Below are 20219 nucleotides of genomic sequence, written 5' to 3'. Positions count from 1 at the left end.
GATGTAGAGCACAATGTCTCTCTTACCAACGCCTTGGGTTTTTATTGAGCACCGGACATCTGAAGAGCTTCAGACCTTCAACCTGATGGAGAAACTGTGGTAAAAAGCACTTAAGAAATGATTTTGCATTATGATTTAGCATGTTATAGCCATGTTAAATGGTGTACTTCATCTTAATTAGGTTTCTAAAAATGTTAAGAGAAAAAAAGCCCAGAAAGTCATTCCAAATCCCAAAAACCCAGATTTTTGTCACTGCAGAGGTGATTAAAATAGTGAGAAATGGCCCAAAAAAAGTCCTGAAAATATCTGAAAATTAAAAAAGTGATACATTAATTCGATATTTTAATAGCAATAATTAATATCAAGTTATATAGCCACTTTAAAATACAACAAAATGTAACCAAAAATGGCCCAAATTCATTAAAAACCCCAATAAACACATGAATTAAATAATTACACTGAAAAAAAAGGTTTTAAATGGTAAAAATGGTGATTAGTGAAGAAAGAAAAGGCCCGTAAAACCTCAATGCATATAAATTGAAAAATATAATATAAATGAATATTACTCCAAATTGGCAAATCCTGAACACGTGTGCTAATAAAAAAAATAATAATAACAATAGTCACACCATAAACCTTATGTTGTCATTTCATAAATTAAAAAATGTGTACAAAAATGTAATCTAAATGAGTAAATAAATAAAAACCCACATTCAAAATTTTAATTTTGCATAACCCCTTGACTGTAAAAAAGCTAAACATTTTATTCAAAATGTAAAAAAAGAACAACAAAAAAACCACTGCTTACCACTTACAGTACCTGCCTAAAAAAGCCAAAAGGCAACTGAAATTAAGAAAATGTACATATATATATAAATGTATATATTTGGCTTCAACTTGAGTCAAAACAGACATAATCTGACCGTTTTCTCCGTTTATTAGTTAAGCAGCACTACACAGATATTCCAACTGAAAAAAAGATCACACTAGAATTATTCACAGTCCTACAAAACGAGAACAAGACACTCAGCAGGAACATTTAAAAACACCGGGAAATGATTGCATTATACATAAAAACAGGTGGCAGAACACAAATCCAGGTGATAGATGAAGAATCAATTCAATATACTAACAGCAATCTTTCTAGCAAACTGTGCATCTCTCGTTAGATTTGACTTTTATATAAAAATGTAAGAATAGAGAGGTATTATATTATATTGCAACATGAAGAACCGTAAATTCACCTCCTCGTTCACGTTTCAAGTACTTTAAATCTTTACCGCAGGCACGTGTGAAGAACCACAGACTTTAGGTTGTGTTTTCGTGTTGTTCACTAGAGAACAACTGCTCCATACCCTGTCGAAACGCCAGCTTCTCAACCTCAAATGAGCGATTATTCAGTATGCAAATAAAAATAATGATTGCAGAGAAGTCTAGATTTTTTTTCTTCTTTGTCGGTTACAGATCTGACGCCTAAAAGTGTATAAATCCAGTGTCAGGTTAATAAACAACCACACAAAGCTGAATCGTGTCGCTTTTAACAGCTTATTAGTCAATACTAATAACTACTTATTTAAAAAAAAAATAAAAAAAAATTAAGATACACAGTAGAGAAACAAATTTTGCATACATATTTAATACATGATAATATTATATAGAATAGTATTCATATTTATAAATATATCTAAATATTTTGTGTTTTATACAGTGGGATCCAAAATCTGTGACTTTTCATTTTTCCAAAAAAAGAAAGAAAAAAAGAATAAAAAATTAAATCTTCTCCAAAACCATTTGAAAGCAATGACCATCTGTTAATTCATTCAGATTCAATAAATTACCTTAATTTCATGGGAAAATAAAAAATATACATATTTCTTATTAATTGTAAATTTTATAATGTTCATTTGACGTTTTTCAAAACAATAAAAGACATTTATTTCCATCTTAAAATGCCTGGAAAATATATATAAAAGAAAAAAATTATCAACGTGGACTCACGAGTTTTGGGCCCCACTGTGTAAAAAAAAAAAAACGGTTGTATATATTTATATATTTAAATATATGTAAACATAAAAAAGACTGGCCTGTGTCGGGATAATTAAAGCTTTTAATTAAGTGCCATTAATGTGTCAAAGTGCCTAACAGAGCTAATGTGATGTAACTTTTTATTAAATGCCGGTCATCATCTGATTCGCTGAAAAAGTGATGCGACTGCCTATCTTCAGCTCAGATGTAAGAGACACAATGCATTATTAAAGGAGAACAACTTAGTTTTTTTCATTTATAGTGCTTTTTGAAGAACGGAACCATCGAGTGCTGTATTTTTTCCCCTTTGAGTGATATTTATAAATTTCTAAAGACATGACAGCTTGTGTAGATTAGGCAGACGTCTCAAGGGTCGTGAGAATCGTCTTTTTTATCCTTCTTTCCGTAGGCTTCTCCCTCGCCGGAGTCGCGTCGTCTCTTGCGATTTCGGGCTCCGGTCTTTGAGACCAGCAGTGAGCCCATGCCCAGGACGTTATGGATCTGACGGAAAGCCAGCAGTCGTAGCGCATGCTGAAAAACAAGGACACGCTGCTTTCAGAACAGCACGGATCACGCTAACGGAAATGTTGGCTAGGCTAGCCTCGTTTAGTACCTGGGCACTAGCGGTCACGTCCTCCCGAGCTTGTTTCATCATGTTTCCCAGAGCGTCAGTTTGACCTTTCTCACATGGGTCAAGAAGACCTGGACCATCTGAGGAGTGGACAAAAGTTTCAATCATATAAATGTAAATGTAGACAGGTTACAAAACGTTTTGCGAAAGATGCATTTGTCAACATAAGACGCAAATCTAAAACTATCTAAAAATCGTTTTTGTTAAGTGAAAAAAGCTGAAATAAAACAAAATATAAAATGTTACGTTTAAAATGTAAGTGAAAATTAGAAATGTTGCTTTGGCAACTAACTGAAATTAAATAAGTTTAAGAATTAAAACTAAATGTGGAACAATATTTTCTTTTTTAAAAATGTAAAAAAAAATATTAATAATAATGAAATGACAAAAGAACACAAAATTGCTTCGTCATATATATATATATATACATATATATATATATATATATACATATACATACATATATATATATATATATATACATACATATATATATATATATAAATTAAACTAAGACTGTTCAGACCTGGCAGGAGAATCCCGGTGGCGATGCATTCGAGGACTCTTCGTAGAGCTTCTGCAGGACTAAGTGGACCTGATGCACTGCTAATGGCTTTTTCCACAAGCAGCTCCATGGCCTTTGCGAAAGAAAACACAAGTTAATATGACTGTGACTGGCTAAAGCAAAAGACACGGTTAGCAAACAAAGCTAACTGACCCAGTCGGGCATCTTTCCCCAGGTAGGTATGCGCTGACACAGATCCCGCAGAACCCGAATAATGATGACGCAAGACTGAAGACCATTCGCCCGAGCCTGTGGACGAAACTCATTAATACACAACAATCACAGCTGCAAAAACAACAGCAATTCAGTTAACAACACAAATGTAAATGCTAGATGATAATGCTAATGCTACTAAAATTATTTGATGGTTGAGTCTAAGATCAAAACCATACTCTACGCAAGTTCGCAAACAATCAGCCTTTGTACTGCAAGTGCACAATTCCATTGTTAATGCTTCACAACAAAAATATTTTGATAGTTAACTAGCTAACTACGAAGCTTATAATATTACAAAACGATCTGAATTTGTATTGTATAATTTTTTAATTATATTTATCGAAACAGAATGTGTCATTTAACAGTTCAGAGGTTTTTTTTAATTGAATATCGAACATTTGAAATGTAACAACTGAGTTTTATAGTATTTATGGATTTTCAAAAAGCTAATTATTTGTTCTGAAATCTCAGACTGCAAATATCAAGTTTTTATTTTTTTTATTTTTTTATATAAATACAGCTTCAAATTTTCATGATGAAGAGGAAATTCGGAACATAAAAATTAAATATTCTAGAATTCAATAAGCAGAATTTCAGATCGTACAGAACGTAGGTCAGAGGTTATCCACAGGGAAGAGTAGATGATCACCAAAAAGTCAAACGATCTGAATTTCTGCATATTTTCAAAAACATTTTAAATGTTCAATATTCAAGTTAATATGCAACATAATATTCAGTTTTGATAAATGCCACTTGTCAACAATTCAAATTTATACAATACAAATTCAAACAGTTTTGTAAGTTTCCCAGTAGCTATTTTTTTAAAGTCAAATTTGTGCTTAAATAATACTTAAATGTTTTTTTGTATACGTTTTGCTAGTAGCTTGAAGAGCAACAACTAATTATTCAGATTTCTTTTATTCATGTCTAACTCAACTATGTTAAAATTAGTGCTAGGCAATGATTAATCGCAATTAATCGCATCCTAAATATACGTTTGTTTACATAACATGTATTTACTTTACTTATGGATAAAACCCATTAAAACGCGACAATTATGGCAAACAACAGTTAATATAAACTATAAATGCTAACTGAAAAATGCTAATGCTAATATGTTACTAAAATTAAATAACCAAGTCTAAGACCAAAAGCATACTCGAACACAGAGAAATACGTGAACACAGTTTCACTGTACATGCTTAACTACAACTTATTATTCAAGTAATTAGCTAAACTGACTGTAGAAAACTGAGTCTAGAAGAAAAAAAAAAAGTTTGTTAATGACCATTATAGTGCCCCTTGTGGCAATACTGAAAATAAGATGCAGTAGTATTACTTTATTAATCGTATTCTGACATTTAGAAACTTGAATACGAATGAAATAAACCTTGCATTGATAGAGGTGCGACTTGTCGGTAGCTAAATTATGTTTTCTAAATAACTTTTTTTTTTTTAGGTATCAAGCCAATTTAGTGTTGAAATAAAAAAAAAAACCTTCAAAAAATTCACTATATTCGAGCTACTTTTCGCTAGTAACTGTAGAATAGCTACTACTACTCAGAAAGATTTTTTTTAACGTTGTCTTATGTAACAATGCTACACTTTAACAATGTGACCATGTTAAATTATGAGTTGCTTGAAGCATAGCAAAATATAATTACAAAGGAACTTCTCCAACACTTTTCACAAGGTTACAGATAACGCGTTTCCTGCCACGTGAAACCTATCCTAAATTAGATATTGTAAACTTTTTTTTTTTTTTTTTTTTACCTGAAACCATTTAGCATGTCGCAGGGCCGCTAAATACTCTAGGCACTTAGTCCTGCTGAGAACATCTGGAGGATCTTTCTCTGAGGCTGCAAGGGCACATGTAGGAAACATTGTCAATTGTATTTAATCATTGAGAAATCGTAAGAAAAAGCAAGTAGATCTTGTTGATATAAAATTATTGCTGATTAAATGACAGTTTTTACGGCATTTGTGGCAATAGGCTGTGTTAATGTGATCATTACAACACACGTCAAAACAAAGTGACAACACTGAAATGTCACAAGACGAGGGGTTTTCCGCACATCCAGGTTCCTAAAAAAATTGTTGCAATGTTATGCAAAAATTTAAAATATTATTGCTTCGGTCTGTTAATGCATGATTAACAAACCCAAACAGGGCAAGTGTGGAGAACCACTTTGGTTTTTTGCTTATTTGAAAGAAATAGAATTGAGAATATCGTTAATATAATTAATAAACAATGACCTGAGGGAACAAGTCGGAATTTCAGAGGCTTTTGAGATCGCTGTTCAGAAACTTCAGGATGAGAGGACAAAATAACTAATAGGCCACATGGAGGATGATAAAATCAATTTTCTCAAACGTTAAATAATAATAAAACTGTAGTTTAGGTTTTGTTATATTTACAGACACAAAACACCAAAATGTTGCTGATATCACGCAAACTATTGTGAAACTAATCGTACATTCTCAGCCCCAAAATAATATTTTGGCCATATATTTGATAGGAGTGACAAACGTATTTTACACCTAAAGTTCTCTATTAAGAGCTTGTTACAAAGCAATTGTTGTTGTTTTTAACTAGGGATGCACTGGTTGACCAGCCATAAATCGGAACCGGGCGGTTTTTCCGGTGTGCACAGACTACATTGTAATGGTTCGCTATGTCATTTGTGTGGAAGAGTATTTCGAAATCTGTGCGCAGGACACAGGTAGCTGATCAGTACTGGAAATGCAGAGCTACATGTCTGAGGCACAGATAGCAGGAAGCAATCAGCCGTTGTTGTACTGGCGCACAAATAAGAGTTTTTCCTGCGCACTGAAGCTACGCGAGCCTATACTGTACCGGTCCGCACCCTGAACACGAGTAGACCGTGAAGAGAAGTTCAGCTCAACTTCTCACGTGTTGGATGAGAAACGAAACAGACTAAACTGACTAAACCTAAAAAGGGTAACGAACATCATTGACAGGCGACTGCACTGCTACGTGTCACTGTTTAGAATGGGAATTTTCTCATTATTTACAAGTAGTTGAAAACATTATTTATGTTTAGATATTGTTAGAAATCAGCTGGACAAAATGTATAACACTAGCCTAGTGGTTTTTGGATATTTAACTGCAAATATCTTACAAATTGAACCTTTAATTATTAGAAACTAAAATTTTGCGTGATGTAAGATCGAATTTTTCTGTACATTTAAAAATAAATGTGATTGTCACCCCCAAGACTTTACATCATTCACCCCCAAATTTATACGCACGTGAACAACTTGACCTGAAAAAAAGTTTGTGGTCAAAGCTAAAGATCTCTCTCATCCTGAGTTGCTCATGTATCTTACAACACAACTTGTACAATACTGCGCCACAGTGGTAAAGAAAGGTCAGAGATCCTGTTTTTGATTCCTTAAAACGCTTTCAAAAAGCAATGCAAAACCGAACAAGGGCAAATAACGGACTGAACCAAAAGAAGAAAAAAACAAACACAAAGAAAATGAAAGAGGGGGGAAAGAAATGAACAGGAAAGCCAATTCACTGATGGAAAATTCAATTCTGTATGGAAATATCCGTACTTTTTGTGAACCAAGGGAACACATATAGTGCTGCTGAGGGAAAGCACGGGTTCTCTAACCTTTCTCCATGTTGGGGACGGGGTCTTCGCGCATCACTGGCGAGGTAAGAGAGATGGTGACCTGCATTTTTGGTTCCTTGCTTGAAAAAATGACGATGTTGGCTTCCTCAGGGTGTACCTGCACCTCATACTGATCTTCAGAAAAGGTCTGCCGGTTAAAAGGACACTTTGCATTACTACAGAGGAGACGGTGGGGGTCAATACAGGGGGCTTAATTTGTCCCTTATAATCCCAGTGGTAATCGCCACACTCAAATGGCTGGATAATGCAAGGGTTAATGATATATAATGCATATGTGAATGAAGTACACGCCCCAGTCTCTCTCTGTAGGTGTCATAACCAGGCAGTGGAACTAAAGATCAGTTAAAGATACACGGGCCACAACAGCAGCAGAAGGAGCAAAGTCAAAAGCTCATTTATCCGCAGTTATTTTGAATTATATTTTAGGTGGATCACACAATAAACCACCAGAAACATGTCTGGGTCATATTTCATCCCAATTAAAATCAAATGTATATTTTGCATAAAGTAAACGATGCATATTTTTTAAATTTTTCATGACATTTTGAACACTTTCCTTACTCAGTCATTACCGCAATGCACAACCATCTCAATCTCATTACTTGTAATGTGAAAAACAATCAAATAATAATAAATCTGTATGTTACTGATTGCATCAAGTACACGTTTAAGATTTAACAATATTTTCATGACACTTAGCACATTTTCCCCATGCATTAAGTCATTACCGCAATGCACAACGATCTCAATTTAATGAGGTTTTGTGCTGCATTACTGAGATTTTAGGAAATACTTTTAATAGTCATGAAAATAATTTCAAAACATATATTATTTAATATAATCATTTAAAAAAATGTATTGAACTGCGATTAAAACTTTTATATTTTTATGTAATTTTATGCACGTTACAGTAATGAGTTTTTTTTGTGTGTTTTTTTAACCCTCATGAAAATAAAGGTTTTTTGTTTTGTTTTTTTGTAGCATTACAGTAAAGACAATTTAGCAATGTTAACTTAATGGGCTTACAAATACACTTCAATTGCTTTATGCAAAATATAAATAATTTTCATTTCAAGTATAAATAAGTTTGAATAAGTAAATATTATACGTATAAAAAAAAAATAATACATTTTTGATCCAGGTGTGAAATATGACTTGGACATTTCTTAGTGAGATTCACGCACATGACAGCCAAGCGTAAACGTAAAACCACACACCCAGCTACAAGCTGCTGTATAAATATATATATAATCTTGCCATGACACCTGGGACCATGTGATTTCTCTTGTGGGCCATTTCCATCACGTAACAGCCGCACAAAGGGAAATTAAGTGATAAAACCACAAGTGCAAAGATATAAACAGGTGAGAAGTTAAAGTTTTTAGCAGCTTCGACAAAAACATTTATTTTCCATGCATAGCAACTTCATAAAAACACCAGCTTACCGCTAGTTGTTTGGGCAGTTGCTCCGCAATGGTTCTCAATAGAGAGGCGGTGGGTTTCTTGGCCGCTAGCAGGATGAGCTGGACATTGCGATCGCCGCGCAGCAGGAGACCTTTAGCCAGGATCCCCACACGCATGACTCCTTTAAGAACACGTGCCTGAGACTCTGACCTGTTTAAGAAAAGCACGTAAATCCACACTCCTTCGCACTGCTGTTCCAGAGCATGAACAGAAAGCCAGCTAGTGGGAGTCCTCACTGTTTGTCCGCCGCGTCATCGTCCACAGCACACGCCTCTTTCTCCAGCAGCGAATCAGACACCAGTTTGAGCGCGCGCTCAGAATGCGACACGATTCGCTGCACGGCCTGAAGCTCCTCCTCCACGGGGTAGATGGCCGAGTGCTTGGCCATGACGTGGCGGTCGTCGGGCGAATCGGGACGCCGCACGGGCTACAGATAAATGGGAGAATTGTTGGTCAGATTTGGTCTGGGCAGTTTTTGTTTGAAATGTCATCGTGTGTATTTACCGAAAGGGACGGCAGGGGCATGCTGGGATGGCCCATGAGAGGGGGCGGGGCCATTCGGTGCCTCATGTCCACCCAGTATAGCTGCTCCTCCTCCATTCTCCTCCAGTACATGTCCTCCTCGTACCTCCTGAGGGACGACGCACCGAAAAGTTACAAATCATGCCATCGTAACCCACACACTCCTCATTCAGTGTAACAAAATGAGAATTATTATATACAACATTAGAAAAATATGAACAAAATAGTAGAAAAACACTGATAAAATAATTGACTCTACATTTAGGTCAAAACATGGTGTGAAATGTATTACGCACAAATATATAACTATATTTGTAATTATATTAGTATTTGCTAAAAAAACCAAAAAAAAAAACAAACAAACACTAAATCGTGTTTTATTCATTATATGCAAAGTGTTTTATATGATTTATAATTATTTGAAAATAATTCAATTTTACATAAACTGAAAATGATTATATTACATATATTTGCACAAAAATAAATACATTTTATATGAAATATCTTATATACTTTTATATTTTGTAATGTGAAAATTATTACATTTATAATTACATATTTGTAAAAATGCAGTAAAATTATTATAGATTGCTATATTTTAATTATAAGTAAATGAGATTGTGTATATATATATATATATACATACATACACACACACACATATATATATTATAGTGACAAATAATTTTTTATGCACTTTTGTTAAAAATATCAAATATTCAAAGAGTTTGGTGTTAAAAAAGTTAACTGAAAGCTGATAAAGACCTCATTTCTATGTGCCAGCGCTGTTCATCATCCTGTTGTCTCTTCAGCACAGATTTCTGACTCTGCTTTCGCAGTTTGACTTCCAGAAGTTTCCGTGCTCGATTACTGGGCTTGATCTCCACAGGAAGGTCTGGATTCACTTTTTTCTGAAAATTAGATAAGAAATTGGTCAATAACTGCAGCCCTGCAAAATTTTGAGTGTTTACTATCGGTTTATAATGTTAGCTTGACTGTCTTGGTTTTAATAAAGCGGTTTTGCACTGATTATAGACTTAAATTTAATTGGTTATGAATAAACTGATCTTTCATTAAGTTCACAATAAAATGAGAAGATAATCAACTATTAATTTGTCAAACAGTAAAATTGCTTGATAAGCCCAACAATCTCTTTAAAAAAAAGTTTTCTTTGAGTTCAAGTTAAAATAAATAAATGAATAAAAGCTAATCAAAATGCAAAAACCCAAATTATATTAAGCGATTTCATTGAAGTAATTTTTGGTATTTAAGTTAATTTTCAAAATAATTATTTGTTGAATTTAATAATTATGTTAATATACAAAAGTACATATACATGTATAAATATAATTACTTAATGATATAATTAAAATATACAATATTTGCTTTTTTTAAGCTTTTTTTCCAGTCCAAAATCGAAATAATATTATAAAAAATAATAAAGAAAATAAAAAGGTATTTATTCCACAATAAGCATACTCTGGTTTATTATATAAATAATTATGTATTCAGTTTAATAATTATATTTACTAAAGAAATATAATTATAATTAAATACCCATTTTTTGTATTTAAATAGATGCATGTATATCATAAAATAAATTAGTTTTTAGTGATTACATTTTTTGTTCCATTTTCTTTGAGACCATCAATTTTTAAATAAAACAATAAAATAAAAATTATTATATGAAGAAATTTCCAAAGGGCAAATATTTAATTTCCTTTTTTTTTTATATATATATATAATTTGATGAATTTAATCATAATTAATATATAGAAATACACTAATAAATAAAAAATGGTTTTCTTCTCTCCGGGTGACGTCTAACCTTATACTGCAGCCGGTGTCTCCGTCCCTTCAGGTGCATGTCTTTAGCGTTGGGATCGTTAAAGCTGCATTCACACAGTTTACAGTGAAAACGAATCACCTTTCCGTCGTCATTTCGAACCTGTATAAGAAAAACAAATAAACCACACAATTCAAACTTTAATCCTTCAATAGAATAACAAACACCCAATTATCCTTGAATGTCAAGCATTTACTAGAAGAAATCCTGATTTGCTAATAAATATGGTTTTTAAATAAATTTGACTGATTCATTGAGTAAAAAAAAAGGGTACAGATTCACTTTTGTCCCAGTTTTCCTCAATGCATTATGCAAATAATGAAATAATTTGACTGAACGCTCTCACTTCTTCGACATAATCATGTCCCACAGGCTGAATGTCTGCTTGAACTCCAGAACCGTCACCATCCTCATCTTCACTCAAAGCGTCCGTCTTCACTACAGACGGCTTCGCCTCCTCCATCTTCACCGGAGCGGATGTGGATGTTCTGCTGCCTGGAGAGAAATGGGTATTAGGGAATTAACATTATTCCATGTTTCTGTAAGACGGCTGTTCGTAATGTAACCATGCTACCAAAATGTTTAAGTTGTGCAGGGTTTGTTGTACGATTACATCTGCATCTATTAACTGATGAGCAACAATATCTGGAATGATTATCACATCTGTATAAAGCTGTGTCTGTGTTGAAGTCATGTTAAGATTCTGGAAAGTAAATTCTGAAATTAATAATTTATTCCCATCATGTGTGTTTTGAGAGTGATACACTAAAGAGGAAACATTATATATTTCTGTGATCAGAATGGCCAATGATTGCATAAGTGCTGGTTAAATTAAGATAAGAAAGGTGAAATTAAGGTGAATTGAAATGCAGAAGAAAACTTAAATCTCTACACTGGAAACCTCAGGGATTTATGACAAAACTAAGCTTAAAGACATTGTGCTTCATTTATGAGAAGTGTGCAAATAGGTCTTAACATTCTTACATAAACTGTCATTGTAAATAGATCATAAAACTTTGTTAACATTTGTTAAAATTATTTAATGCAACAATGAACTAAACATTTATTAAACCTTGTTAAATGTTAGTTGTTAAAAATGCAATTTAATAAAATGTTTTCACGTGCATTAATGATAAAACAAACAAACAAAATCTAATAAAAAAATGTTGAAAATTTGACCTTAGTGTGAAGTTTTACCAACATTTCTTAAATATGCACAAAAATGTAAAATTCTTATGTAAATCAGTCGTAAAACAATTTTTGCTTAAATTGTTGCAATTGCACAAACTTATAATCGCAAACAACTTGTACAAGGATAGCTTTACGCATTATTTACACAAAGTTAAACAAATGAGGCCAAATAAGTTTAGTACGATTTCATCAATCATTTGTAAAACTATGTAATGTATTAAAAATGACCGAATTTGTGTAATTCATTCTTGCATAAAAAAACGACTAAAATCGTTATGTAAACTGTCACACCTGCACGTGAATTTATAAAACATTCACATAATCTCCAATGTAAATGTCGCAAATGTGAAATAATTGTAATAATTTAATCTTTTAATAATTCAGTAGTTTGCAAGTAATTTGCAAAACCATTCTTGTCAGTTCTCGTAATTAGGAACAATTTCTGTGCAAGTTATTCATAAAGTAAATTTTTGGGAAAACAGATAGTTGTCCGGATGATTTACACAGAAATTAAATCTGCTTACGCTTTATGAAAAACGCCTTTTCAACATCTCACGAATTTAAAATAAATTGACAATCTCCAGTGTAAATGTTGCAAGTGCGAACAAATTCCTTTTAATCATTTAGAAAACTTGTTTTATACTACAAACTTGTGCAATTGCGAAATCTTTGTGTAAAAAAAAAAAAAAGCATTCTTGTGTAAATTCTCAAATGCGAACAATTTCTACGCAACCCATTCGTCAAATTAATTGTTTGCTCTGAATGATTTACACAAAAATTCTTCCATTCACGTTTCACAAAAAAGGTCCTAAATCATTATGTAAAGTGTCACAACTCCAAATAATTTCCTGATAAATTCACAAACTCCAATGTAAATGTTGCAAATGCAAACAAATTTAGTTTAGAAAACTTGTTTAATATTATGTACTTGTGCAATTGCAAAAAAAATGTATAAAATTCACGAAACTCCTCATGGTCGCCAGATATTTCTGCACAAGTCATTTTTAAAATATTTTGTAACAGTATTCTGAATGATTTACAGAGAAATTCATTATGATAACATTTAACGAAAAAGTCCTATAAGAACACTCACCGACGATGGCAACTTTAGCAGTGGTGGGTTTTTTCGCAAGAGACACCGTGAGTTTGGACGGAGCCGTTGTAAGCGTCTTTTGCGCCACCGATGTAGGGGTGGGAGTGGTTTTTGCCGCTGTCTTGCTAGTAGTGATTGTAACGGCAACAGAGGCAGAGCTCACCAAAACGGGCTCCGTTGAAGGAATGGGTTTGCCAAGTTTGGTGTGCAACTTCACCACCTGAGGAAAAGTTTAACAGCAGTTGCATACTAATGAAAAGATTCAAAAATGCCAACAAAGCTGTTACACCAAAACATGTTGAAAAACCCAAAAGCACTGAAATAGCCAAATTAACCATTATGACATTTAACAAACCTTCTGGTGCTTGGATCCCCGGATGTGTGCAGCGTATGCATCGGCACCGGTGCATGAGACGTCGCACAATTCACAGCGCAGCTGCGTCTGGACTCCACGAGGTCCGTTGGTCACCTGACTGCCGCTCTTCTGAGCCGCCTCTTTCTTCTTGTGCTTCTGTCCTTCCAGATGTTCTCGATACGTCTGCAGGAGAGCATACGTTTGCTACCACTTTCCACAGAATGTGGGAAACTTTAAGGCAAGACACTACAGGCAACATTGTTTTAGTTTTTGGTCAGTTTTGAGAAATAGGGCTATTTGGCTTTTCATTGTTTAAATGTGGAAAGAAAACATCCAAAATACTTATTTTATTTTATTATATTGCAAATTTAACTATTTGCATCTATAGATTTCAATTACAAAACATATCTTTAAAGTCTGTCCTCTAAAAATGAGTTTCTCAACTTAAGTACAACTTACATACTCCAACTTTTAGAGTTATGTTCTTAACTTTAATCTGTATATTTTTACTGAGGGGTTTGTTCATATACCATTTTATTTCCAAAAATATTGGTGAAATGTACCTAATTTCTTGCTGTTGACAGTATTTTTGGATTTATGGAGTGATAGAGAGAGATATTTAAAACACCCTTAGTAGAAGCCTTTTTATTCGGACTTTACAGATTTCTTCTGTGGAAATGTATGCAAATTTGTGCATGTTTAATTAAATAATGGTTCAATTGCATATGTAAATATAATATTGTAAAAAACTAAATAAAAAAAAACTTGTTTGCAATTCTCAATGTAACCAATCCACAGGGTTTTTATTGGCTGTTTTTGGACTAACTGTTTAGCACACTGGTCAACAATTGTTTCAAATAAAGTAATAGTTCAGCAAAAAAGGATACATTTTACATAATTATGTACTTATACTTATGAATCTTGGATTGCCTGGGGCTTTTTTCTTCAGCAGAAGGGAAATTAAGATTTTGTAGGAAAACATCAACTATAGATTACAATTTCATTCCATATCTTTTACGGCCGGTTTTCAAAAATGTTTTTTTTTTTTATCCATTTCAGCAGCTATTACATACACCAAATTTTACAGTTTTATTCCCAACTATATCCTTAAGATTTTCACTGAGGGGTTTGTTAATTTATCATTCGCCTGATTTTTGTAAAACATAAAAGTTTTGCAAACTTGTAATACAAAAATTGTTTGCAATCCTTTATGTACTGACAAAAAAACTAGGGTCATTGTGGATCATTATAAAGCTGGCTAAATATGGATTTTGAACCGTCAAAAATGATCTAAGTAGGGTAAAAACATACCCAATCGATATCACCATACTTACCAAGTGAATTAATTGCATAAAACAAATTGCAAACATTTTTTTGTATTACAAGTTCTCTAAAATGTTATGATTAAAAATCTAAGGAACAAAATGTGAATGGTATATGAACGAAGCCCTCAGTCAAGTTGGGGAAAGTTACATTAAATGCTAATTTCAAGTCTTCGGTCACTTCTGACTGCGTAGGAGGCAAGTGTGACTCCTAAACGAAAGGACCAGAGGGTTAAAGATATGAACTGAAATTTAAGTCTACAGATGAAAATAGATCAAATAGATTAGTAACAATAAACTGACACATAAATATAGATTTTGGACCATTGGAAATGGTGTACGGTGAGCACCATTCACTTGCATTAAATAAGGGCCTTTCGCGCGAACCGTTTCCCAGTACCGTTTAGTGGCCAAAGCTGTGTTTTTGTTGTATCTCGCGGGTTTAACAATAATGGACAAGAAATGTTGATGTATTCGTAAAGCGATTGAAAGAACGTAAAGAACTAAGAATCTCCAAACACAAATGGGCAGTGCTACATTTTCTACAAGTGCCTGCACTCCAGTGTCCGAACATTTATCGCTGTTCAACATACTTCTGGAATAAGTTGACAATGTTTACAATGTGTTTATATGGCGTTTTAAATCATGGCGGGTGAGGGCGTTTTCGTACGCGTCTGGCCAATCAATGTCTACTTATGTCACAGATAATACCAGTTGTGCTGGTTAGACCCTGCTCCAGAGTAGGAGCTAATTTGGTTCACGAAAAAAAGCGGTTCAAAAACGCCAAAAAGTGGATAGTTCCACAATTAGCTCTGGTACTATGAAAAGGTTCCCACGCCTTAAGTTCTCTTCGGCTGAAATAAGAAAAACCTATATATCTTGGCTGGCCTGAGGGTGTTTTGAGTGAAGTCGAATGTGGAGTTGATGCAAACGCTCACCTGTGGACCGGCACAGCTTATCTTGCAGATATCACAATAGTGCAGCTGTGGCTGTTTGGGCGGCCCTTTGGGTTTTTGGATTTTGTTCTGGTGGAAAATGGGTTTCTTGTATGCACTGACAGTGTGGGTGGTGACTGTGCCACTCCTGGTGTTGCTCCAAGAGGAGCTGGTGAGCTGTTTTGGATGCTGTTGTGTCTGCTGCGGCGGTGGAGCCTGCTGTAGCTGCTGGAGGGGAGGTTGAGGTTGAGGTTGAGGCTGCACCTGTGGGGGGGGCATCTGTGCCGGCTGGAAGTATGACGGCGTGGATGTGTAGCCGCTAGAATCATAGCTGGAATAGCTGAGACCGACTGAAGCAACAAAGAGAGCAACACAGTTAGATGATACGCTGGTGGCTATTTGTAGCTTGAGATCAATCTTAATTTTTTTTTAAAGAGGGCTCTTCTGCTCATCAAGGCTGCATTTATCGGATCAAGAATACAGAAGAAAAACAGTAATCTTGCTAAATTTTATTACAATATAAAATATTGGTTTCTATTTTAATATCCTTTTAAAATATAATTTATTTCTGTGATGCCAAGATGAATTTCCATCAGCCATTACTCTAGTATTAAATGTCCCATGATCCTTCAGAAATCATATTTTTAGAATTATCAATATTGGTGCTGTCAATTTTTTTTTTTTTTTTTGGGGCAACTGCGGTAGTCTTTTCAGGATTATTTGATGAATAAAAAAAAGCATTTATTCAAAATATAAATGTTTTTTAACAATATAATTATTTGCTATCAATTCCTAATTTAACATCCTTGCTGAGTAAAAGTTTTAAAAAGAAAAAAAAAATAATAATTGTTATAAATGCTCCTTTTAAACTTTTTATTCATCAAAGATTCCTAAAAAAAAAAAAAAAAGAAAAAAAAAGTATCACTTATTCTAAAAAAATATAAAGCAGCAAAAGAGTTAATAAATTACATTTTAATATATATTAAAATAGAGAAATGTTATTTTACATCATAATAATTTCTCACAATATTCCTGTATTTTTTGATCAAATAAATGCAGCCTTGATGACCATAAGAAACTCCTGGAAATAAACAATAAAAATCGCTCTGATCCTGTAAATCTGACTGGGCCGTGTCCGTACCGGAGTAGGACGTAGCAGCGGTGGAGCTGAAGGAAGTACTGGGGGTGTAGGTGGATATGGGGGCTGGAGTCTGCTGAACGCTGGTTGATGTAGGGTAGATGGTGTAGCTAGAGGACACCGCGCTCACAGCTGGAGGGGGTTTCAGAGCGGAGACCGCTCTTTGAACCGGCGGCTGGCTGTACGCTGTGCTCGTTGTGCTGTAGCCAGGTTTCAACCCTGAAAAGCCAAAGATGTTCTCATTTAAACCTTAAAATTGGAAGCTTTATCTGAGCAGCATAGCTAGATATCTCTATTTGTTGTTGTTTTTTAGTATACTGATGGTATTTAATTACTGTGAATAGGTTTGATTGGCTGGTTAATGTTTTTAATCAAGCCAAGTGCATTCAAAATGCAAGATGTAGAGTTACATGGTTTCTCACCAAAAGAACATGAATAGTCAACCATTTTCATTTATATGCACCAATGTATCAAAACATAATGAACAATAATCTACATTTGCATCTATAATCTACACTTATTCATATACTACTATAGTATTTATGAATATTTTGAATTAGCGGTTATTTTCCGTGTTTCAAACTTTCATTTTGATGTTTTAGTAATTCTATGTAGAAATGTATTAGTAATTTTTAAAATGTATTCCTATTATTATTATACCTGTTTGGCTTTATTTATTTTAATTGACTTCATCTTAAACATATTTAATTTCCATTAGTTTCCAAGGCAACAATTTCCTCTTTACATTTATCATATATTTATATTTTATTTTAGCTTCATTTCAAACTAAATTTAATAGCAATAGTTAACCAAAACTACACCGATATATGTGTATAACGTTTTAATTTAAATAAAAATGCAACAATAAATCATTAAGAAATGTAATGTTTTTGATTTTTTTTACGTTTTTTAAAAATACATTAAAATCATTGCAATAATCACAATATTGGATGAATGTATAATAATGATAATTAAATGTAAAGTTTATAATATATAATTATATAATATAATTTATAACAACACATATTGCACTGATATTCTTACGAAAATATAAGTGCATGTCATATATCATTTAAAATATTAAACTATATCATATTTCTAAATTGCATTACTATTACGGTTACAAATTTACTAAATGACTTGAATCTTCATTATGAGTGCCAAAGCCTAATATATCTGCTGGGAAAACGGGAAACATGTTCACAAAACATGCAAAACCCTAAAAGGCGTAGTTCACCCAAAAATTGGGACTAGCTTCTCGTACAAGTATAGAAACTCATACAAGTTTGGAACCATTTTTAGGTGAACTAAAACACATTATGTCATCTTCGATGAATCTGTTTGTGTAGCTGGCATATTCTAAAGCATTGAAAAAGAAATCAGATTCACCTGTCTGGAAGTAGGCCTCGGTTGCGGTTTGCTGCGCAGGTGCGATGCTCGTTTGAAAGTACTGCTTGTTCTCGTAGCTGCTGACCGGCGGCGGTCGACCGTAGCTATAATTCTGCTGTATAACCAAATTAATCAGGGAATAAATAAATGGGGCCAGCAGAGAGGCATCACTGATATGAATGATGCAAAGAGAGACTGACCGGTTCAGTCAGCACTTGGTAGGTTTGATGGGCGGTCGTCAGCTGCGGAGACGTTTCGGGCTGCCGGTAGACGTAGTTGGGGGCAGGATGGGGCTGGTAGGTGGGGTAGGGGGCAGTGACCGCGGGACTTACCGGTGGGCCGGTGGGATACGAGGCCGTAACCGCATGGGTCACTCCAGGGGCGGCCTGGACATTATAGCTGCCAGTGGTTGGGTGGGAATAAACAGGAGGCGGCTGGGCACTAGATGGGACATTTTAGGATTCAGAATGAATGTGGTTTACATGCATCATTACACCAAAGGTCTAAAACACCATTTTCATAGTATAAACTTTGTAAAGCAATAAAAAATATAGTACCTTTTGCATGCATATGCACATTTTAAACGCACTGTTTAGAGTGCAATGTAATTGCATGGTAAAAACATAGTGCTAAATGTTTACCATGGTACTAAGAGTCCAAATGAATACAAAAAGCACCGCGGTATTTATACTAGCACACGCATACTTCACTTTTCACGATATCATGCAAGCATCAATAACTAGCCTATGAGATATTTGCGCACTGGCCGTCAGTATCTAGTTTAAATATCCGTCGTGGTTTTAAGGCTGTTGTAAATAAGCGGTGTGTTCGTGAGAGTCTGTGTTTGTGTGTGTTTTGTACCTGTACTGCGGGCCGGCGGCGGCTGCTGCGGCTGCATGTGTGAATCCATAATAATTACTGGCCGCCATCATAGAAGCTTCAGCGGCGTTTGGGAGCGCGACGGCGCTCACGTGATCAACACGTGTCCGTGACGTCAACGTTCACCTCGCCGCTGACCCCCGCAGAGCCTAAAGATAAACCCGTTATGATACAATCATGTAATAATGTATATATCTAAAACCGGGAGTGGTTTCAGGGTGAGTAGATTTTCAGGGCTTATCGGTGGAATTCAGCTTAAAGAACTTAAACTTAGTTTCACAAGTGGAGATATACGGAGGTTTTGTTTTTTCTTACTGTGTTTTTATGAAACTTTTTATAAACAGAACAATATATACATAACATTTACTAAAAAAAAATACAAATACAAATTTGATAACCATATAAAAAAATGGGGGAAAAAAGTCATCTGTAAATCTGAAGTAATTTTTTTCAGGTTCGTGAATCTTCAACCAGTTCAGTGATTATTTTCCTAGCTGCCATAAATAATAATACAAATATAGACGCCCTTTTTTTCCCAATGACATACTTGTTTCTCGGGCTTGGTGATTTGATAGATAAAGACACACTATTGGATGAACATCAGCATGGCTTTAGAGCAAATAGGTCGACCTCAACAGCAGTGATGGAGAGATTTCCACTTCAGTCGATAATAATGAATATACTGTGGGGGTGTTCCTAGGTAAAAAAAAAAAAAAAAGAAGAAGCTGGATAGATATGTTGTAATAGTTAAAGAGTTATACCTTAATGTCAGATATCAGTTTGTACACATAAATAATAATACATCAGATCTAATGAAAGTCACTTCTGGTGTTCCACAAGGTTTGGTACTAGACCCCCAAATAGTTTGTACTGTAGGCTAATAAATGATATTTGTCAAATGTCTAAACTATTTAAAATGGTATTGTTTGCTGATGACACAAATTTACATTGTTTTGGTGAATAATTTGGAACAGCTTTTGAATACA

At 34.2% G+C, this 20219-nt stretch overlaps 1 protein-coding gene across 1 annotated transcript; it reads right to left on the bottom strand.

The window, feature by feature from the left end:
* Positions 1-914: 914 nt before the first annotated feature.
* On the bottom strand, positions 915-19286 carry LOC113088021 (zinc finger RNA-binding protein-like). Its single transcript, XM_026255683.1, has 19 exons — positions 19216-19286; positions 18555-18795; positions 18355-18469; positions 16969-17184; positions 15831-16177; positions 13571-13753; positions 13216-13435; positions 11278-11426; positions 10914-11033; positions 9851-9996; positions 9068-9194; positions 8800-8990; positions 8545-8713; positions 7079-7226; positions 5211-5296; positions 3375-3470; positions 3183-3294; positions 2639-2736; positions 915-2556 (listed from the first exon to the last, which is right to left on the bottom strand). The coding sequence occupies exons 1-19, from the start codon at positions 19284-19286 to the stop codon at positions 2392-2394; spliced, it is 3000 nt and encodes a 999-aa protein (XP_026111468.1). The 3' UTR covers positions 915-2391.
* Positions 19287-20219: the final 933 nt, after the last annotated feature.

The sequence above is a fragment of the Carassius auratus genome, unplaced genomic scaffold (genome assembly GCF_003368295.1).
Source record: "Carassius auratus strain Wakin unplaced genomic scaffold, ASM336829v1 scaf_tig00045702, whole genome shotgun sequence".
Taxonomy (NCBI): domain Eukaryota; kingdom Metazoa; phylum Chordata; class Actinopteri; order Cypriniformes; family Cyprinidae; genus Carassius; species Carassius auratus.
This window is presented reverse-complemented; position numbering and strand designations above follow the sequence as displayed.